A 23,361-nucleotide genomic window follows, 5' to 3' on the forward strand; every position below is an offset into this window, starting at 1 on the left:
AAGTAACCACCTAAACAGTAGAAGTTATACACCATTACAAAGGTTATCTTAGCCTACTTACTAACGTACCTAAAAGTAGCCACCTAAACGCTATTAACGATAACCAATGTTATCTTTACTTATATACTGACATTTCTAAAAATCCTCTTTTAAAAGCTGTAAATGATATATGCGATAATATACCAACAGCAGCACGATCATTTCAAACCTGGTACAATATGAGAAATATACCGTACAATAATCTTTCTGTTGCTTTGCCTTCAGCATTTCGTACAAAAAATCCCCTACACCAGGGGTCCTCAAACTATGGATACTAATTCAAATAAACCATCAAATCACAAAAACCAAACATAAACTTAAATATAGAATATACAAATGATGGGTGATGAAATGAATGCAACCAACAGAACTTTAACCCCAGTCAGACGACACGGAAAGCGCCTGAGTTGGTACTCCTCTCTCCAAATTTCCACACCAAAACCAAAGCGAGGACATTCAACCAAGAAATATTTTACGTATACCTTGTTGCATATGTATATATCGGAAAAAATTCAGCTTTTCTACACCAGTTGTATTCCATTAACCACAATGACTACCACTACTACGGTAAAAGTCCACGATAAATGGATGTCAACTTGCAAGTGGTAACAAAATTTAAGTTATTTTTAGTTTAGTATTTGTAATGTTTAGTAATTTTTTCCTCCACTACATATTAAAATTCTAACTGTCATATGAGATGCAGCTTTATTGCACAAAACTCGTAGTTAATCCTTTAAAAAGTAAACGTAATTATCCGTATTCTACAACTTTTACCATTTAATTCGCTACCAATTTATTGAAACTTTAGCAGAAAACTAAACTGTTGGCATGTTTATATTCTGGTTGACATTCAACTTCTTCAATAGTAAGCGCTGTGAATGAAAGATTTGAGTTACTAGACTTTTACAAATTGAAAAAGAGATGCGTTCCAAAAATGGAACATGAGCGTTTAAGCAGTTCATATTCAATACATTTCTATTAATTGACAAATATATTTTGGTAGTCATAAGAGTGGGAAAAAAACTGTTTTTTCATTCTCTTTCCTTACCCCTTTTAAATTTTTTTGTGAAATAAGAAGTGAAGAAAATTAAGATATAAGTATCATTAGTCATTGGGTAAACCACGGTATTTTTGAACTAGTAATTTACGTGATTATATTAATCCATTACTACCCGACCCCAAATAGTGGTCAATGAATGAAAAACATCAATACGAAAAAAGTGGTAATTCATGTTTGCTTATACCAAATAGAAGTTTCGTTGCGTTATTAACCACATGAGCTTTTTAAAGAAATCTTCGATGGACTTATTCTGGACTGACATGTGGTTTCGCGAAGTGCATCTGACTTCGCGAAAGTCTTATCTCCCTATTTTGTCCTTGCGCAACTCAGACTTTTGTCGTTAAGCATAGGAGGTTATTAGCAGCGGCTTATGAAACGAACTGGTCATGACCGATTGAGATTTCGTTCGTTGTTGTAGAACTGGGCATCTGAGGCCTAAATATCCCATGACGGGAACATGCATAGGGAAGATGCGATGCAGGCTCGGAATAGAACCTGGATGAGCGAGATTTTAAATTTTTGACTGATTATAAATATTTTTAACATTAACAAATTATGGTAGATAAAGCTACCTTGTTTTTGCAAAATACATACTTATAATGAATTAATGAAATATGAGTGAAACCACTTTTTCTATTTTGAGAAAGAGAATCGTGTCAGACATCTTTCATTGTCTCTTGTATATTACCAGAACTACCAGCAAAGGTTATAAAGTGAGATTAAGGTTTCTAACTACGAATATTTTTGCAAAATAATTTATAGAGTGGTAGGCTATTAAAAAATTTTAATTTTTAAAAACTTTACCACGTCAGAGCTGGAACAAAGTCTCGGTTGCATATGAGCCTTTGAATGATTTAGATGTAGCGGTAAAAATAACTTTAAATCGAACTTACAAAATAATTCACTCATACACAACATTACTATTCGACTGAAGAATAATTATAGAACTAATCCTCTAGAATATGTGCTTACCCCAGAAGATAAAGAATACTGAATAATCACCTCACTCTTGTTTGGATTTTAAAACACCTTGAGTTTTAAATTCTCTTCGTCTTTTATCACGTTCCTGACAATTTAAAAACTTTTTTAGGTTATTTCAGCACTGTTTCTGATTTTTAATTTTGATGGAGAACTTTGTACTATCACAGTTTTACACATGAATAACTTAATATGTTTTATGAACTCTATTTTAAACTATCTTATTAATTAGCTTCTGGACCACTTCAGGATTCTAAAGGTGGTTTCTTTTGAGTCGATTTTGAATTTCTGTATACTTTTAAACTTATTTATTCTTTTAATTGTATTTATACATTTCGACCAATAAAACTCTTTTTAGGTGATTTTAACTTGCATCTAGTTTTTTTTTTAAATTGTATAACAAGCGTAGTTTTTAGTATTTAAGTATTTTAATGCATCCCTTTTAACTGTTTTGTCATTTTTCTTTCGGACTCTTAAAGGTTTTAATTTGTGACTTTACTTCAGTCGCTTTTGACTATTCCTCTACTTTTAACCTTTAACCTATTTTTAACCAACTTTTTATATTTGATAAATATACATTTTATCAAATAGGCCTCTTTTGAGGCAATTTAAACTTGTATCTCGTTCTCTTAATACTTTCGCATCTGTACTTTGGCCAATAAATCTCTTTTTAAATGTGTTTGTCGCCTTGGTCATACAGGCTGTCTAGTCATTATTTTTACTTTTCTGATGTCTGTAATTTTATATTATGCAATTATTCTTTTAATGAGATACACTGAAATGTGCAATTTAACCTTTAAAGAAAGCTGTCAGCCCTATTATTCGTCTGTATCATATCATTTCCCAGGATAAGGGTTGGGATAACGGTCCAGTACCCATAAATGTTTCCGACATGTTTGTCCGTTTTAAAAAACAGAAAAAGCTAATACTGAAATACTAAGATCCAATCCTTCCAATTTACAGCAGCGACATCTTCAAATGAAATCGCACCATCGAATGTAATTTTAAGATAAAGACAGAGATCCACTTACCAACAGCGTCTGCTCCTAATGTTCGAAGAGCCCTGAGTTCGGAGACGGTCTCGTAGGATGGTCCACCCACCATAGCGTACACCCCTTCTCTCATGAAATTGCCGAGTCCCAACTCGTTTGCAATGCCTCTGGCTAAATTGCGAAGTTTCAGATCATAGGCATTGTTGATGGCTGGAAATCGTGGACCCCACCTACAAAATATTTTACACACTATAATAATAACAATAAAACGCGAGTGCTGTATGTATTCATCACTTTAATGTTACACTGCAATGTCGCTACTATTTATTGCCACTAAAATAAAGTGACAGTAAATTTGTTCGATCCAATATTTTTAACGATAACAAAAGCAAATGATAAGCTGGCTTTTGATATCTTTAAAATACAGTACTTTGTTAGTTTATGTAAGATTAATAACGACGAAAATATGGTTTGACCTGATAAGAAAATTCGCATGATATTAAAGAAAGTTAGATTTTTTTGGAATTACGTTTACCGCAGTGTCTCGTTTAGTCTCGTTTTCTACTCATAGAGATAAAGCGATTTGCTGGGAAATTTTTACGCATGAGCTCTGAAACTGAAATAACTTTAAAGGAAATTTTATGCAAATCTTCACTACTAGTGGCGTCCAATGTGTTACAACTTTTTTAATAGTATTCTTTGTGATGCAAAAATGTATCTGAATGCTATTCAGCAACAGAAAAACTATGTAAGTGAGCGTTACCTTTCATCGTTTCTTCCACGAAGGGGATTGTCCCCCGCGAATCCTGGGAAATTGATGTGATCCTTGATGAGCATGATGTCTCCTATCTTGAAGTTAGGATTCAGTCCACCCGCTGCATTGGTGACAATCAGCGTCTTCACTCCTATCAGCTTCATGACACGCACCGGCATGGCACACTGAAAACAAATTAAGTTTTCATTAACCCATGCTTATCTAATGTTCTTGATCCAGCAGTCCAAGAACAGAGTCACGTAATCTCAATTTAGTATTCTCGTATTATATCTCCTATTTGTACCAATACGTACTGTTTAGTACACGTATACTCTCGGAGTGTGCTAGTTTGAAAGAGAACTTTTTTCTCCGCTCCAGTACTAATTAATCGATACGATATATTCTATTTTGGGTTGCCAAATATCTCCTCTTTGTGGGAAAATTTATTTGAGTGATAGCTAAGTTGGTATTTTTAAGTATGGTTCTTTATTTTTAAATTTAGTTTAAAGTTGTTTTCCTTGAAACTTAATGTAAATGATTCAAAAGCTCCGATAAAACGCCACTTTGTACCAATTATATTTCAGTGAGGCTTTTAAAGTGTTAGAAAAAGTATCCAATATCGTGAAAGTTTAGTTTTTGTTCCCAACGCCATGAAATATTTTGTAAAAAACGTTGTAGTTAACAGTTCTGCAATGCAACAAACGTAGATCGAGAAGAACATATTTGGTTATTTTTGTTGAGAAGGTGGGAATCTGAAATTCCCAAAAGTACGTGAACAGCCCCTTTAATTACGTTCGTCTTTCTAGGTGCTTAATATGTAGGTATATACCTCAACCATGATATGCATTCATTTTTTTTTCCATCTGTATATAAGTGGTCATTTTTACGTCAATGATAGTGGAATTTCCGCAGTTTTAGAAAACATTTTTTTTTCTATTTGTAGCAAAGCTAATATATAAATAGTTAAATAAATAAAAAGTAAAAGAATAAGAAAAGACGAAAGAAGTTTCCGCAGTTTCTTTGCATTCACTTTCAATTGTAAACTGAAAAATGTGCAATAGAAAGTCGCTTATTGTACCCTCTTGTAATAAAATTTAGAATTTTATTAGTCACCACTTTTTGCATTTTTAGTCTCCTGTCGTAATCCTGTCCTTAAAATTAAAGTAAAAACATTAAAATCCTTAATAGTCTCATGAAAATGTTATCCCTATTGCTTTGAAATTTTCCTGTTGGAACCCCCAGTTATATCCTGATTGAATAATTTGATTGAAATTCTAAAGATTTCTGCTTCAGTTTACTATCTCGGAAAATTATATTTTGTCGAAACATTGTACGTTTTAAAGGTAAACCTGTACATCTGATTTGCTAATATATTACATACGGATATTTTTTCACTTAAAGTTAAAATATTTTTGATTTTTGTAAATATAAATGTGATACATTAAAGCGAAGGCTCTGAAACTTTTATTATCACATAGCAACTTTGAAAGTACTGCCCGGAACATTAAATTTCATTTCACCGCAAGGTACTATATTGAGTAAAATGAACAGCGAAAATAGCAATAAAGATCTTTTATGTTAATGGAATATTAGTTTTCACCGTTAAAAGAGTTTTACTTTTGAATTTATTTCCCAATGCAAGCAACAACAGACAATAAACACTACGCCTTTTGTAAAACATTTTACAAAATGGTAGACATTCACGAATCAAAGCCTTCAGAATTTTAGTTAATTTTACTAGCATTTTAAAAGTTTCGCCACGAAGAAGCTGAACTTCGTATTTATGGAAAACTTGCCAGCATTAACTGGCCCTAACGTGAGTGAGACTGATGGCATAAACCACGAAGATGCAGGAAAAAAGTAGCATTGCACTTGAACTTTTAAATCATTTATATGTGTGGAGAATAAATTTCGATGAATAAACGATATCACACGGAAATATCAAATTAGCTACCACTGGAATACATTTTTACAAAAAGCGCAGACGGTTTGCAGCCTTGCAAAAAAAAACATAAACAGATAAAAAATGAAAATAAATTCAATGCAACTGTTGCAGATCCTCTTTTCATTTTTTTTAAACTCTGGCATTTGTCAATTTTTTTATTCGTCGAACACAAATTTAATCTCTTTTGTGAATAAATTTATTTAACTTTTGATGTCCTTTTTTTCACGGATTACTTAGTATATAGTATACGTGAAGAGTTAATGAAGAATCTTACCTTCCATAAAGAGTATCCTTCGTAAACGTGGAATCTTCCTTGCATGCAGACAGTGGGAACTCCTTTTAAATTACCAAACACTAATCTCCCCTTGTGACCAGCAACTATATTAAATGATATTTCATGATTGTTATCTCAAGTTTAGTGTTCAGAAAGACTATAGTTTACTTATAGTTAAACTACAGCTACTTTATACAAATGGAGTTAACTGCATCGACTTTATTTTAAATGTAACGACTACTATTAGAAGACAAACAACTGGAGAACTCACCAATATTCATAATAATTTTGAATAAAAAAAATTGCCTTGGTGAAATATGAGGTGATAATAAGAAGTTTTAATTCATGTTTAAATGAAATAGTTTCTTATTCTAAAGAACTTCTTACGAATTTTTTCTTTTAGCCTTCAAACTCTATGCTTTTCTCGACAAAGAATATTTCATTTAAGAAATGCTAGGAAATTATCAAATATGTGTGATTTAAATGCTTTTTTATCTGCTCCATGAAATAAAGTACAGTGCGAAAAACAAAAAACGAACTACCCTTAATAACTTTTGATCTAATAATGATCGGATCTTCACGTTTTAGGACTCAATCTTAATGATTTGAGGGGATTATTTCAAATATTCTAATTAATTAATGCAGACGATATTTTAAGTTGCGAAATCAGACACAAAAACGTTCCTGTGAAATTAAATTTTAAAAAAGGCAAATATTTAAAATTCGATTGCGCAGGAACAATTAGACCGATTTTTCCGAGCATCACACACTCGGCCACCGAGACATTCTCATTGCGTGCATTGACGGGCCAAGCATTTGCACCAATCGGATGCGAAAAAAAAATTTTTTTTTTGCGCTTGAACTTTGTTTCTTTACTAAACTAAAGTTAAAGTAGTTGCCAGGAAACGCTACAAACTACTGTTTTTTTTTTTTTTTTTTTTTTTTTTTTTTTTTTTTTTAGAACATAGCTCGTAAATTTAAATCTTTTGTTTTTCTTACTTTGATTGTTAATTTTTCATCTACTTTATGTAATAATTCTCCGGGGGGTTTGACATTTGACTTGTTTCTCTTTAATTAATCAAAATTTCTAAACTAAAACGGGATGATTCAAAATTTAATGTAATTTTAGGAAACCATGAGCTTTAAGTAAGATTTTAAACGTTTAGCGACAGGTTCAAATAAATTTCGAAAAATCAAAATTTTTAATACATTATAGGAATTTTTTTTGCACTCAATAATTAAAAAAGGTTATAACCCGAAAATCAAACTTGGAAATAAAGCAAAATTTAGGCATAGTACGAATGAGTACTTTTTAAGAAAATATAAAAACTGTTAAATGTCAAAATCAAATTAGTGCAAAAAGAATTTTTTTTATTGTAAATTTAACTATGTTATCCGCTATACAGATATAAAATTTGAACAATGTTATATTGAAAATATATAACAGAATTTAAAAACGAAAATCGTCTGTCACTCCAAAATGAGAAAAGTTATGAAATATTTTCTCCGTTTGTTATTCTCCATTTCGTAAGAAATTTTCCTTTTAATCTATTGGCAGTATAATTGGTTAAAGTTAAGATATGTTGACTTTTTTGTCAAATAAAATCCTCAATAGAGAAACTAATTATGGCAGTTGGTCCAACATCAAAGTGATCGCCTGTTATATACAATTGTTGTCCTGAATGACCGAAATCAAGAGAATGTCGACTTTCACCGGTGAATGTCAACAATCACATAGTTGCTTCAGTGAATGTCCGAAATATTTGTTATTTCCGTTCGATATTACCTTATTACCTGATGTTATTAAATTTATTGGATATTTTAATATCTACTCAGGATGGATTAAAAGAAACGTCATCAGTGTTTGGAGTATCGGTTAAATGCATACTGAGCACTTGACCTTTAAAAATCATTGACGTATGACATACCGGGCAATGGCTCTTAACTAGGCCTAGTATATATTTCGGATATTTACCAAAGCGACTATGTGATTGTCAATAATTTTGGTCATTCACAGTAACATAATTATGCAGGCTTGAGCGTGCTCATTGCAAAGTACGATAAGCCTCTGTTAAATTTAGAAAGAGAGAGAGAGAGAGTGCACAAGTTCGAGAAGAAGATCACAATATGCATACAGGTTTACGGTAGCATTCGTACAGGTTACAGAGCGTTCGATAGCCTTACATAAATTGTGCTTTTATACGTTGCTTTTCTTTTACATAAACATATACAGGGGTTGATCAAAATAATGGAAACATTCTTCAGGGATGTTACAGATGACTAAAAATGTAAAAAGTGTTTATTATTTCTTTAACTATCAAAATGTAACTACCACTATGATTTACCTTTCAAGTTATTCATAATGCAAAAACTTCCTAAGAAATTTGTTTTACAATTATTTTACTAAGATATTTATTTATTATTATCAGATAATTACTAAGGTTTCATATATTTTTTCTTATTATTCAGAGATGCCAACTGCTCCGGACGGGCAAAAATAATTTAAAAAACGGTAAATAACTACAAAGTAAATTTTGCAAATAATTGACTATTTTTGCTTGCTTTTTAAGATGTATAGCGTGACATAAGTACTATAAGGTGGTGAATTATGTAAGCCTACGAATTATTTAGAAATAGCGGTGGATAAAAATCTACTAAATTGAATTTATTAAACCAAGAATCACAATTGATAAACTACCACTTTAAAATATATATTTGCTGTCCGGAGCAAGTTGGCATCTCTGTCTCTGATTATTATGTCCATTTACTTTTAAATTAATACGTGAACTGTGCACCACAGTATACTTCTGCGCCGCCAACTGCCCCATTTATCTCCTATGCCAACAGTCCCAGTTGCCCTAGAGCAAACTTCAGATGAAGAAGCGTGTTGCCCACTGAGTCGGACAGGAACTTCACCAAAAACATAGATCAAGTCAAGCCTAAGCGTTTGATATCAACATATCAGTCCCAGTCGCCCTATAGGCAACTTCAGATGAAGGAGTGTAGTGCCTGCTGACGCGGGCAGGTACTCCGAGTCAAGTTCATGCATTTGTATTCAAAAGTAAATTGAAAGAAAAATAAAATTTGATGAACAAAGTTGATAATTTAAATCTCTTCTTTGGATCAGCCTGCGTAGGGACCGAGGGTGTGCTGTATTGGTCCTCGTTAAACTGTTCTACCGTAAAGTGCTCGACTTCGTGTGTAGGTCGTCGGGCTGCCGAAGCGGGGTTGCCATTCCCTCTGCAGAGGATCAAAATTGTGATGGCATGTCTTCGGATCATCCTCAGGGATGTTTCCCAGACCGTCACCAATAGCCCATTGTGCAGCTCTAGTGCGACGTAAATGAGCAACAACAACAAATCTCTTCTAAATTTTGAATTTTATTAATCACCACTTTTTGCACTTTTAGTCGTCCGTGGCCACCTTGATATCTATACCAATTTCCCGCCAACAATATGTCTTTTAGCTACAAATGTTTTGCAAGATTTTACATGGAAAAACTGTTCTCGTAATTTAAAAGATCATGCCTGTATATGTATGTATAATGGTAAATAAATAAACCCGCCACTTTGAATTTTGAAAAACTTACCACACATCTTATGTTATTCTTGATATACGCATCTTATGATAATTCTGGATTTAAAATTTGGTACACATTCTGGTATTAAAAAACCCGGATTCTTAGCATTGAAGAAGTGGTTGTTTTAAGAGCCATTCTAACTGCGTGCGATTCACGCACATCCGATTAACGTCGATGGAGAATAAGAACCTGATTGGTTAAATATATAATCTTGCGAAAAACTCACCAAATAGGTTCCACTTTCTTCTGGACGGCAATCGGACGTGCGGGAATCGTATCCAGCGAAAATGCTCTCTTAATGTCTGTCTGCTGTAGAAATCTCTTCACCAGTTGTCTAGAGCACTGTCGGTGACCACTGTTACAATATCTAACTATTTTAAGACGGGGCGGGGGGGGTAATTTTTTTTGACAAGTATCGATCTGGTCAGCGAGGCAAGTATCAAAAGCTCCTATCTTTGAAATATGAATTGTTTTCCATAAGCAGCTTTAGACTCTTTGAAGAGAGAGACAAATACCTGTGCTTGTGGGGAAACCAGGTATTTCATTGTAAGGAAAGGATTCACTGTCTTCCAGCATATCGGCCAGTCCACCCATGCCTGATCCGCAAATGACACCCACCAGAGGGCGATGCTTCGTCCTCTCCAGGAGATAGTTCGTGAGACTCTCCATAGCCTCGTAAGAATACCTGCATACATAAAAGAATTCACCTGATGTTCCATGTTATTCATAAATAAAGAGGAATTAACGATATTAAATCTAACATAATATTAAAACTCTAATGAAATTCCTTTTCTAGAACATTCTCAACCTATCCAAACGATTCTAAAGAATTTCAACATCTTTGTCTCATACTGAAAAACATATTAAAACATATCATTTACAATGCCCTAAATACAATATTCTGTTGAAATTTCCAGTCAATGGATGGATTTTTTCCATCGTCTTGGCCAAAAGAAAGTTTAATATTGTAACCAGAATTTTTTCAAATATTACACAAGATAACGTAATCATTGAACATGCTTTATTAATGAGAAGGAAAAACAGTGATCAACCACAAAAATGTTATGAAATTTTGCTTGACAGCTTAGTATTTAATTATTTGACTTTTTTTTCTTATCACGTTTAGAAACCCATACCAGAAAAGTATCATGCAATTTTTTTTCAATAAATATATTTAGAGAGGAACAGCTCTTAGTGAAAAGATATTTCAGACTAAATTTTTAACTTTTCAAAGAACATAAACGCAAAAAAAGAAAGAAAAAAAAGGTAGCTCTCCATTTTTTGGTAATAAATCGTCTATTCTTAAGCATAAATGGGTTTCGTTCGTTACTACCACCCTACATTGACACTAATACGAGTGTGCTAGTCACCGGGGTAGCTTGGTTGGTAGGACGTTGTCCTCGTGTTCATGAGAACGAGAGCTCGAATCCTGCCGGCCGAAGAATCTCCGTGTGACTGGTGCAGGTTAAATTGGTCGGAGTCACCAAGTCCTCCAAGCTCCCATAACAAAACAATACTTTTGGGTGGTACTGAATCGTGATTAATCGTTTTTTTGTTTTCGTTCAAAATTATGTTCTATTGATGAATGCGTGGAAAAATTTGGGTCTTCTCTTTAAAACGGGCTGTGACGTGTGTGTGGCTGAATTCGTATTCTTGGTCATAGATGGCTCCATTGAAAAAAAAACAAGAAGCGCACCCTTAGCCTTTAATGTTCGCTTGATTTCAAACAGGCTTGCTTGTATTGGCAAGTGGCATTGTTAAAAGTGTGCTTCAATCGGAAATCTTTTGAATACTCCGTTTTAATAATAAATAGAGAGAAAGATGTGAAAATGTTTTTTTTTATTTTTAGTTTTAGTCTTTATTTATTGATAACTGCTTTCTCATACTTGCCAATTTTTAAATTTGTGACGCGCGTTTCATCAACGATATTAGGATTAAAAGTAATTAGAAAAAATAATATAATATTAAAATTATTTGGAAAAAAATGATAATTATAAGAAAAATACTCACGAACTTCCATCTTCTCTGACACTCCTGAAATAAAAAGAAGAAAAATTTATTATTATTACAAAAAGATTAAGGTAGTAGTATTAACAAATTTCAATTCTATTATTATGACTCTAGCCTATTATTTACTTTTTAGATATTATTAATAAGGAAGAATTCAGCTGGAAACAAACGGCGACGGTATTATTATTATTATTACAAACGGCGACGGTATTATTACAGGGTATTATAATTTGGTTCAGTTCATATTCCATTCAGATTTTCCTCGATAAAAATTTTATTGACAAAATATACCACAAAAGCATAAATCTCACTAGGACACAAGGACACCAGTTTTTGTCTATACAGAACAAAAATTTCCACAAATAAATTTTGACACCACGATCTTGACATACTAAATGGGCTTGTGGCATATCTAAATATTTTTCAGAATTCGAACGAAAAATTCATGCGTGAGAAGATTCATCCGTAAAAGATGCTTAAACACTTCAATATTTTGATGACAGGCCGAGTATTTAAGGGTACAAATCACATACCCGATTTTAATTTTTACATGACTCGGACATGTCACGCAATGTCGAACAATGCAATTTTCGAGCACTGGTAATTAACTTTTAATAATGATTATAAATTGTATTTTTAAATCGGATACAGAAAAAGAAAGATAAAAGATTGTCGACTTTTAAAGACGATTACGATTAAAAACGATGATTTCATATTAACGATTTCAGGATCCGTAAGAAGAAAAAAAAAAACTAACACCCAATGATATTTTATTAACTATGGTAATAGGGGCTATATTTCTATTGTGATAATAGATATACATGGTTATTCATAATTCCCTCCGGGCGGGAACTGGACTATCGCATTTGATGTATGCCGTGTGACCAAGGGTTCACAAATAGAACACCTGTAATGTATGTAAGTAAAACTTGAATAGTTTCGGAATAATTTCATGTTTCTTTTTTTGATATTCGTCTTCTTTTTCTTTTTTTTTACTATAACGCTTCGAAACTCCGGATGGAATTATGAATAACCCTGTATAATGTAAGTATTGTGGTGATAGATTTTTTTACCGTCTCTGATAATTACGAGGCTTCATTTTGAGATGGATTGAGAAAAAATCGCCTTACAAAGTGAAGAAAGCTGCGATGGAACATATGAAAATGATAGAAAAGCTTTTTTTTTTTATCTCAATGAGTTAAATAATATCTACCGAAACAAATTTAAAATGATTTAGAATTTGCATCTTGCTTTAAAAATGAACTGTTGCTAAAATTTGAATTTCGCGTAATATTTCATCACATAACAGTTATGTACCACTTTATGGCATAGCTTGCATAGCTTGCATTCCAAATAACATCATCAAACTATTTCAAAAGTGAGTTAAATAACTGTAGTTAACTCGATATAAAGAAAAAATGTTTGCATATGAAAGTTTGTTGTGCTACCTCTAATGTGCAGTTCTCGTTTCACAAAATATGAAGGGGGAAAAAGCAAAAACATGAGATTACTAATTGGGCACTAAATTTTAAAATGATCGGTATATAATGATAGATAAAAATTGAGAAAACTTACATCTCATCGACCTTGTTTTCCTTTTTACTAGTCATTTTAAATAAATTTAGATTAATTTTAAAAAGAAAATTGATTTGGAAAAATGAGATTTCCGAAAATTTAAAATTTCTTTAATTTTTAACGTTACAAGCGCGGTTAAAGATAAACCAACCGAATGAGATTTTCAAGTTGCTCAAAACGATGCATTAAAATGTTTTAATTTTTTTTTTTTTTTTGAATTGGATAAAGTAAGCATTGTTTCAAAAAGTGTAGATGATTCACAAGGCCATTAATTTCTAATCACTCGTGCATTATGTTCAATCTTGAGGACCATAAATTAAGGAAATAAATCTTACGAAAGTGAAACAACAACTTCCTACATATTTTTAAATCCTTACATTTTCTGTTATTAAAGACAGAAAAAAATATCCGAGGATTAGGCTATGAACTTTCTACCGAGATAGGGGAAACAATTTTATTTGGTAATTCAGTGTAAAACAACGTATTAAATACGTACTTGTATAAAATCCTGACAATTATTTTCGGCAAAACCAAAAAATAACGCCTAACAACGAGACTTTTTTTGCCAACAATGAAAAAGTAACAAATTTGAATTATAATTTTCCACCGTTGGCAAAATTTCGCATTGATTGGCACTCTTTTTTGACTTCAGCGAAAATGTTCCACGGGTCGGTGCACAAGTATCTATATTATATAAAACTAATACGTACGTATGTATGTATCAATAAAACCGATGATATTTCTTTTCTGGCGCTGGCAGCAGTTTTCATTTTTAATTGATTGGATTCGGCGCGCAAGAGCACGTAGTGAGCAACCAGATAACAATAACCAGCGGGAGCATTATCAGGTTGTTCAATTGGGTATAATATAGCCTACGTCACAGGTTGTGTTGTTCCTACTAAATTTAACCCATGGACGGCATTTTCTGCGAGCCTAACCAAAGAACTTATACGCTTCGCGTAAAGAAGGGAAACTTCCTATACTATCAATGTTAAGTCGTAAGGATCTTTCCCCCAACTTGGGCGCTGAAGGTGTAATGCAGGAAAGCAACCGTCAAGAGCGATTGAAGAACGGGCGCAGAACATTTGATTTTTACCCAAATGCACTCATATTTTCTCCGTTAATTATAATCGGATCCGATTTTGCTTTGAAATTTTTTTCAGTTCAAAAATTTTAGCTGGAATATAATTTATTTTAAAGTAGTAAATATTTATTTAACAAAAGTAATTTATATTAAAAAATAAAAATTCATTAAAAATTGAGTAAAATTTATTTCCCCTTGGAAAAAAAAAACTTTTTCGCTTTGTTAATTTTTCCATGTGTGTATATGTATAAGAAATGTGCTATATAAAAATAAAAATTTTCAATTATATATATACTTAGAGTTTTAAAAAAATAAACAAGACACTTGTTGCAGAATTTGTTTTATCTTTATTAAAAGTATCTAAAAATATTCTTTTTGGTTATATATTTTAAGAATATACTTTTCAATAAAATAAAAATTACACAAATAAAATTGTATACATTTTATACAATAAATAAATATTTGAGCAAGTTTATGAAATAAAATAACATAAAATTAAAAAGATGCAATATTGGTTCATTGGAACTGCACTAGAAACAAGTCTGCATTATTTTTGATACATAATCTTTAATTTTAGAATGTCTTGAACACAATCTACATCTGTTATGTAGTCAGTCTGTCAGTATCAACATTCCGTAACGATACAATTTTGCTGGTCTCTAATCATTTCTTGCACCTAATATTCAAAGCTCAACCCCGTCCCGCCCCCTAGCGGGGGCATCCGGGGTGAAAATTTATTGATCAACAAAAAGATACAATACAATTTCCAGTTTGAAAACAAAAGAAGATGAGAATTTACAATGATAAACATGAATAATAAAACAAAATAAATGAATAATAAATAAATATAATAATATTTAATGCTTATCCTAAATTTTAGTTGACATCCTATAATTTTAGTTGACAATGACTTGAATGCCTAAGTATTGAATAGAGACGAATTTGATATAGCATTACATGATTTCTTAAGTATCTTTGAATATTACTAACAACAACAATCTGAAAAAGAATACAGTATATAACATTGGATCCAAGAGGGTAAACAGGTAAGTGAAAGATTGTAAACATTAAAAACATTGGATCAAAAGGTAAATTAGACAAGCAAAAGCAATTTAAACGTAATAAAACATTGAAAACATAGAAATTGAACCAACAGGCTTCCAGAATATAAGATATAAAATATCATTGAACCAAAAGGGTTCCAAAGTTAAAAACAAATAAATAGCAATGAAGTGAGTCTTGCACCTAATATAAAAAAAAAAATCACACAGTAAGATTAAAGTGCTAATATGACATAAGAATGCTGTCTAATTCGAGAACGGAACTTAAAATGTATGGCATTAATAAATTATATGTATTATTTTTCTTAAGTATTAATATTTTATTAAATAGTTTTAAAAAAGCAGGCAGTGTTTAAGGAAAATATTTAGAAAGGAAATTTAACAACAAAACAATTCATTGGGGGATTAAATAACAAAATCAATTAAATTTATGTTTTACTGGCAGTATCATCTTCATAGCATGCAGGGGCCCAGGACACAAAAATATTTTAGACCTGTAATGTGTCGTAATGCTTAAAAACAAACTAAAAAACTTCACATATAAAAAATAAATCATTTTTAAGATACAGTCCCTGGCCAAATTATTAGACGCACTTTAAGATTCTATGTAAAATTATAATTATCAGGTACAGCTTTACTATACAGCTTTATTGTTTTTACGTAGCTGAAACCGGTTTTCACTTCTTTACGTTAGTGTATCAGTTGGTTAACAATGAATTGAAATACGTTAAAAATAAATACAAATAGGAGGTGAATGAAAAATATCCCGAATAAAAATCTATTTGTATGCTTAATTATAAAAGTATTAACATGTATATTAATACTTTTATAATTAAATACATTATATTAATAAATTAACGCGTATGTTTAATTATAAAAGTATAGTATGTAAACTCGTGCAAATCATGTCATTATTAAAAAACTACAGTGCGTCTATTAATTTGACCTAATTATTATAATATTATAATATAGTACCTGATACAATAAATAATCTGTATTTTTATTACATTTTGTCGAATTTATATTACATATTGCCTAATTTAACCAATTGATACACAAACGTAAACAAGTACAAACCGGTTTCAGTAGCGTAAATACAATAAAGCTGTGTAGTATCACCTGAGTAATTAAGATTTTACATAGAATCTTATAGTGCGTCTAATAATTTGACCAGGGACTGTATAATACAATAATTTTAACTCATTTTGATTACCACAAAAACTCAAATAAAGTACTTTTAAACTATGCATAGTTTAAAAAAAATTGATACGCTAACCAGTTGTAATCCTCATATAATAAAATAAGAAAAATACTTTTCGGTTGACTTTTTAAGTTTTCTTGGTGATAAACTACTCCAATTATTGGTGTTTGATAATCAATCACCATTTGTAAAAAAAATATGCATACTCTGTAAAAAAAAATTTTTTTTTAATATATAGGGTAATGTTTTTAGTCTTAAATTCTTTTTAAAGCAATTTTTCAAAAAAGACGATTCTCTAGGGCCCCCTGAGGAAATGGGGTCCCCGGGCATTGCCCTGTGTGCCTATAAGTAAAGACGGTACTGTTTGCTGGACATTTAGAGCTAACAGACAAATAAAAAATATATATATACTATAAACCACTCTATAAATATTATATGAATAAAAAGTAACACTTTTTACACTTAACACTATTTAAATAATTTCATATATGCATACCTGCTAACTTTTTATCCTTTCGAGGATGCTTTTCCCAAGTAGTAGTAAAATGGAATTTAAATTACAATTTTAGGCAGCAACATACGCTATATTTTGAAAAAGTTTAAACGGCGTGCAAACAGAGTACTACATATTATTATATATATGCTTAATTTTTTTTAAATTAGTGGTGATCAAAAAAGATTATAAATTAAGTTTATAAATGCAAGGAATGTATAGAAAGCAAACATTTTACTACCACTTTAAATATAGAAATAAAATTTTACGCCAAATGCGTAAAAGTTGGCAGGTTTGCATATGTAATGAACTTTCAAAAATTTAAAATGTCAAATTTATAGATCTTTTTCACATTTCTTGAAAAACATTTAAATTTTTACTTAGTTATATACATAAATTTCATTTGTAAATATTTAATTCCGACCAAAAAAGATAAACGCACTTATGGAATTATACAGAATTTAAAAACCAAATGAAATTAAATTAAAGTCAGACACTATAAATTAGTCACACATTTAGTTACAATTCTAAGTCAGTCTTATCTAATAGGTTCATATAATCAATCATTGAAAAATAATTTACCGAAATCTTCGAAAATGCTTAACTATTTACTTACATTTCGATATTTTGAGGAAAGCGAAACAATTTCAAATTTGGATAACCCGCTCTATTTACATTGCAGTAAGCACATCTATCATAATTCTTTGCTTTGCGCACAGAAGAATCACTGAAAAATATTGAAAGAAAAAAAGAGGATTAGAATCTTTATCAAAATTGAAAACAAGGAGAAAAAAATCAACAGAAGATAGGTTATACAAAGCGCACTTACTTGTTAGGGATAAGTGTCAAATTAACGTCCGCCATTGATTGATTTCTCATGTGCTTCTCTCTCCAAACTCTCCTTCCAAAACTAAGGATGATAATGCGCATGCGCTGCACTGTGCCCCTGGAGACAAACTTCTCCGCCGTACACGAAGCGCTGGCATTGTGCCAAATTTTGTTACGACTTTCGCGGCTTTCCCATCTTTATACTTATACAATCTTTGGCCTAACTTCAAGCCACAAATAAACAAACGAAGTGTTCGATCGTTTAAATAGCTGCTCGCCAGATTTTATTGCATTATAAAGAAGAGTTATTGAAACTAAATACAACTAAATAAACAACAACAGCTAAAGCAAATAACAACAACTACTAATAACAATAACTTAATAAACAACTACTAAATTCCATTCGTTTAGCATTGCGTCATATGTTGTTCCTACTAAATCGAAGTAGTTGTGTTTTTTTCATATTATACCCAATTCAGATTCATGCACTAAAAACATGACAATATTTAATTTAAACTCAATTGGGTATAATATAGCCTACGTCACAGGTTGTGTTATTCCTACTAAATTTAACCAATGAACGGCATTTTCTGCGAGCCTAACTTCAAGCCACAAATAAACAAACGAAGTGTTCGATCGTTTAAATAGCTGCTCGCCAGATTTTATTGCATTATAAAGAAAAGTTATTGAAACTAAATACAACTAAATAAACAACAACAACTAAAACAAATAACAACAACTACTAATAACAACAACTAAATAAACAACAACTAAATTCCATTCGTTTAGCATTGCGTCATATGTTATTCCTACTAAGTGGAAGTAGTTGTGTTTTTTTTATATTATACCCAATCAGGAATTAATTAATTAATTGAAGTGAGAATGCTTTAAAAGGCCGCTGTTAAATTGATATTTTTCTACTGGGAGCTACCTAAACGTCTAAAAAACGTTTAAGTGTTTGTATTGAATGCATTGAATTTTTTTATATTTCGCATTTATTTATGCATTGAATTTTCACGCTTTAAAATGCAGAATATTAGTGAAGCAATATGTGATAATTTATTTTGCTAATATGTTTCTTATTTAGCTAATGTTTTGATTTTTTCTAATAATATCTAAATATTCAATCTAAATAGCTAATATACTTTTTTAAAAGCCAATAAGAACATTGGCAGAATTCTTCTACATAAGTACAATACTATGTCTTTGATGATAAAATACTATGTCTTTGATGATAATATATTATGTCTTTATGCTAGAACATTGTATTCATTGGCGAGCGAGCGCAGCGAGCCATGGTTCACGGCGTGAACCACATAGGATTGCGTAGCAATTCTCGGGGGTTGGCGAGCGTTAGCGAGCAGGGGGCGGAGCCTCCTAGTTATTAAATATACTATTTTGGTATGCATTGAATAGAACAAGCTGCAAACTGTACATTTACTATACACAAATTAATTAGCTTTCGCGTGTGTGAGAAAAGAATGCTGAAGTTAAAATTTTGATCAATCTCATGCTAGTTAGGCAGCGCAAACTTAAACTGGATCTCTGCTCTTGATGTCAAAGCATACTTGCAGTTGTTTCTTAAACTCTACGATCTGACTTATATGCCCATTGAAAATTCGGCCATTTAAGTACTAGTTAGCTCTGGGTTTTATGAAAATATACTCTTCAATAGAAAAAGGAGAGTACTCCTCCTGGTGACAGGCAGACCAGCACTTGCTTATCCGGACTGGCCAGTGGACACCTGAAAAGTCTCACATTTTCTGCTAATCAAAAGATCTTTCCTCTTTTGCCCTAAATGCCAACAAAACCAGGCATCACCTGAGCACACGTTGAACTGTTTAGGGTTGGACTGAAACGACATTCATTCCTCTCCCCTTTCAGTTTCGGACGTCCTAAATGTCAACGGATTTATTGATCTGGTCTGACTCCGTCAGACCAGATGGGAATTAGCAACAACAACTAATCCCCAGTAACAACAATAGCAATAATTTAAAGCAGACCAGTCTGGTCTCTTTTTAATAAAAATAAACAACAATAAAAATAAAATTGCCTCATGGAATTTATCACTAAGCAGAATTCCTCTTCTGAAATGCTCAAATTGAAACGGGAGCACCTTTGGTGACTCAGGGGATAGAGCACTCACCTTCCATTGGGGTGCCCCGGGTTCGAATCCCAGCGATGGTGGGTCGATACGAATTTCGCTTTCGGCACGCTCCAACCACAGTGCTGACATAAAATATTCCCAGTTGTAGACGGATCACAGGTTAGAGGTATATTCTGGTTAGGTTAACCATGGGAGGATTTCGTGGTTAACCTCCCCATGTAACGTAAAAGCGGGGTTAGTTCTATCAATCTATCCTCTACGAAAGCTAATTTCTCCTCATACTTGATACTATCCCATCCATCATGTTTCTTATTATATTTGTGGTAGAACTTTAAGGCTAACGGTCTATATGGTGACTGTTACTAATTGTCATCTTATCTTATGCCACAGAATTCATTTCACTCAATTCATTTTTGCTTATTTATAATCACTTTAATTATTAAATTGCGTCACTTGGACTTACATTTCAAACTATTCATAATTACAATAAAAACATTCTGCTTTATGTTAAACAAAAAATATGCTATACAAAGTTAACAATTTCAACCTTTTTTAACCAATATTTTCCCCCCTTTTTGCAATTATAGTCGATCGTATGCGAGTTCGTATTCAGATTAATTTATAGTTCGTTCAGCGGGAGTTGGCACTTTGTTCCACCACCTTGGAAGAAGAGTTCATTTGAACGCTGGAGTAAGAGGAGAAACATCTCTGCGCTTGAAACTGAGACAACCCTTAATGCGCGACAAACGCAAACAGTGAATTCTTTTTCAGTCACTTACATCTCCTTATCATCTGTTATTATACCTATCGTTACTATAGCTAATTAAATATATTTTAAATTTAAAAACTTCTGTTTTCTGTGCAAAATGTCTCAAAAAGGACAACCTATTCACTCAAAGGAGAGAATAAATATCAAATTTATGAAATATTTAATGATTAAAAAAAATGCACATAAAGATTGCGAAATAAATATTTTTGTCAGACGATCGTCAAATAGCAATCTTGTTCAGGATTTTTCACATTCTTCTCCCAAAAATAGCGAAATAGTATCGTCGGATACCACGTGATGAAGGTGGCTCCAAATAACAACTCCTGATGAAAGAACTATATCTGCTATTATATCTAAAATTACGAAAAAGGAAGATGGAAGGAGTTGCTAATGCAGAATTAACATGATCATTGTAGCTAGTAAATTTATAAAAAGGATGTCATCTTGTTATCAAAAAGGATAAAAGTGTTAGTATAAGTATTTCAATATTAAAGATTTGTTTGTAGAGGAAAGATAATTTTGTCTACCAATAAAAATTAGCAATATAAATATTTATGTATGGAACAGAAGTTAATTTAACTAATCTAAATGAACTAATCAACTAATTGTAACGTCACAGTCAATGATTCAATAAACATATCACAATTTACGGAGATGGCCTCATTGGCTATAGGTACTCCGTATCATATTTTTATTAGTTCCCGCAGTTTTTTGAGCTCACCAAATTCTGAACTCTTTGTCGAAGCGAAATAATTGAAATCCCGGACTATATTTGAATTTTTGAAATAGTTTTTCAGATTTATAAATATTTTTATAAATTTGTTTCTAAATATGTATATGTTTTTAAAGAGATGAGCTTCTTTCGCAGTATTTATTTCATGAGTTGGCTTAAGTTCAAAACGAAATAGTTTGTGCTGAGTGCTTTTGAAAAACAGTGTGTGATTTACGGCAATGTGGTTTCTAGTTTTTTTTTCAGCCTCGGAGCCCTTGTGGCCAAGTCCTGGACTATATGGTTAAGGGTTTTTCATAACCTAGGTACATGGTCAGGGCTTGGAGGAAAGGAAAAAAAAAGCCTCGGAGCCCTAAACGATCAAAATTATTTTAGTGGAACTCTGACTTTTAAAAAACGTTCCTCAGCAAGTGTAAGTAAGCAAACTGAAACAGTAACTTTGAATTAAATCAGAAACATTTAATGTGAAGGAAATTTCTTTTATTGTTTCATCAATGAATCTAGCAATTGGGTTTTTTGTTGAGCAATTGAGTTCGCAAGGCTGCAGAGGCTACGTCTTTTGTTGTATAAGTTAAGACAAGAAGGGTGCCTAGACAGGTTTTTTTTAAAAAAAAGCACCTTTTAAGTATTTTCAAGGCACTTAAAAATATTTTTAATCACTTTCCAGAAAAAAAATCATAAGTATCTGTGTAGTAATAAAAATTATTTCTTTCTATCGTTTAAAGTTCATTATTCATTAACATAAATTCAATAAAATTCAAAAACATTTTCTCCAAATTTACATGATCACGATAAAATAATAAGTTTCTGATAAGTATTACAGAGAAAATTGTGAAAATCATGCATTTTTTTGCAATTTTAGAACGACAATCGACACGACAAAGAAAAAATTTCTTTTTAAAAGATCGAAAATTAAGCACTTTTCACAAACTCCGAATAAAAAAAGCACCTTTAAGGGATTTCAAAAAACGTAAAACAAAAATAAGCACCTTTCAACACTTTTTAAAAACGCTACGCATCCTTACTAGTAGTTTTTGCCAATTTTTTAGTTTAAATTGAATAAAACAAAGTAATAATTTTTGAAAAAGAATTGTTATTAATTGTGAGAAAGATTATCAGAAAATATAATTCTTTATTCTTAAATTTGGTTATTTTATTTTGAATTTTAAAGTTCGATGAGAAATACTGATGCAATAATTTGTAAAAATTTCTGTTACAAATAATTTGTAACAATAATTTTAACAATTTGATCAATGCATTGTTATTGGCAAAAATATATATTTTTAAAATTTCCTATTTAGATTTTATTACAATTTTGCATGAATAGTTTCATAAAAATAACCTTAATATTAAATAATTGGTACTGTTCAGGCCTATTACAGGCTTCAAAAAAAAGATCAATATTTGTTAAAGAAGTCAGGGAGCCCCCATAACTTTTCAGCAGAACCCTTGTGGTTCCGCGAAATATCATTTGGGAATCACTGGTCTACGGCTACAGTTAACCAATTGATTCCATTTTTAATTGTTTGGACAGGAATTGTTGTTGTTGTTGATTTACGTCGCACTAGAGCTGCACAATGGGCTATTGGCGACGGTCTGGGAAACATCCCGGAGGATGATCCGAAGACATGCCATCACAATTTTGATCCTCTGCAGAGGGGATGGCACCCCCGCTTCGGTAGCCCAATGACCTGCACGCGAAGTCGAGCACTTTACTGTAGCACAGTTTAACGAGGACCAATACCGCACACCCTCGGTCCCTACGCAGACTAATCCAAGTGGGTCACCCACCCGCGCACCGACCGCAGCCAGTGATGCTTGACTTCGGTGATCTGATGAGAACCGTGTCTTAACGATCAGTCCACTGCGGGACTTGGACAG

General features: G+C 32.0%; 2 protein-coding genes across 9 annotated transcripts in view; both read right to left on the reverse strand.

Annotated features, from left to right (window-relative positions):
- LOC107450876 (purine nucleoside phosphorylase) overlaps positions 1-23,361 on the reverse strand; it is a 54,496-nt gene that overhangs the window by 10,827 nt on the left and 20,308 nt on the right. For 4 of the 6 annotated variants that reach the window (XM_071181937.2, XM_071181935.2, XM_071181938.2 and 1 more), the window contains exons 2-6: positions 11,633-11,656; positions 10,138-10,307; positions 6,043-6,146; positions 3,833-4,008; positions 3,109-3,299 (exon numbers count right to left, since the gene is read on the reverse strand). In XM_071181937.2, the coding sequence (XP_071038038.1) occupies positions 3,109-3,299; positions 3,833-4,008; positions 6,043-6,146; positions 10,138-10,307; positions 11,633-11,656 (665 nt within the window). Of the gene's footprint in view, positions 1-3,108; positions 3,300-3,832; positions 4,009-6,042; positions 6,147-10,137; positions 10,308-11,632; positions 11,657-13,207; positions 13,449-23,361 lie in introns of those variants that run through there. The other 2 variants (XM_016066801.5, XM_087160568.1) reach the window with 2 other exon arrangements.
- Positions 14,661-18,054, reverse strand: LOC147810234 (uncharacterized). Of its 3 annotated transcripts, none has more exons than XR_015432930.1 (3): positions 17,876-18,054; positions 17,663-17,773; positions 14,661-14,967 (listed from the first exon to the last, which is right to left on the reverse strand). XR_015432930.1 is itself a non-coding variant. In XM_087160566.1 (3 exons), exons 1-3 carry the CDS (start codon positions 17,974-17,976, stop codon positions 15,404-15,406), a joined length of 345 nt encoding a protein of 114 aa, XP_087016692.1. In that variant the 5' UTR covers positions 17,977-18,054; the 3' UTR covers positions 14,989-15,403. The 3 variants fall into 3 exon arrangements, 1 of the variants encoding a protein (XP_087016692.1); XM_087160566.1 differs by lacking the exon at positions 14,661-14,967 and adding an exon at positions 14,989-15,536; XR_015432929.1 differs by lacking the exon at positions 17,876-18,054 and having other exon boundaries at positions 17,663-17,866.

Source organism: Parasteatoda tepidariorum, chromosome 4, assembly GCF_982258835.1.
Source record: "Parasteatoda tepidariorum strain Cologne lab strain chromosome 4, Ptep-v5.0, whole genome shotgun sequence".
NCBI lineage: Eukaryota > Metazoa > Arthropoda > Arachnida > Araneae > Theridiidae > Parasteatoda > Parasteatoda tepidariorum.

Coding starts and splice junctions, on each gene's coding strand:
- LOC147810234 (XM_087160566.1), bottom strand. CDS start 17,976: ATGCGCATTATCATCCTTAGTTTTGGAAGGAGAGTTTGGAGAGAGAAG. Junction 17,774..17,875: donor TTGACACTTATCCCTAACAA/GTAAGTGCGCTT, acceptor AATATTTTTCAG/TGATTCTTCTGTGCGCAAAG. Junction 15,537..17,662: donor TTTCCTCAAAATATCGAAAT/GTAAGTAAATAG, acceptor TTTTTATATTAG/GTGCAAGACTCACTTCATTG.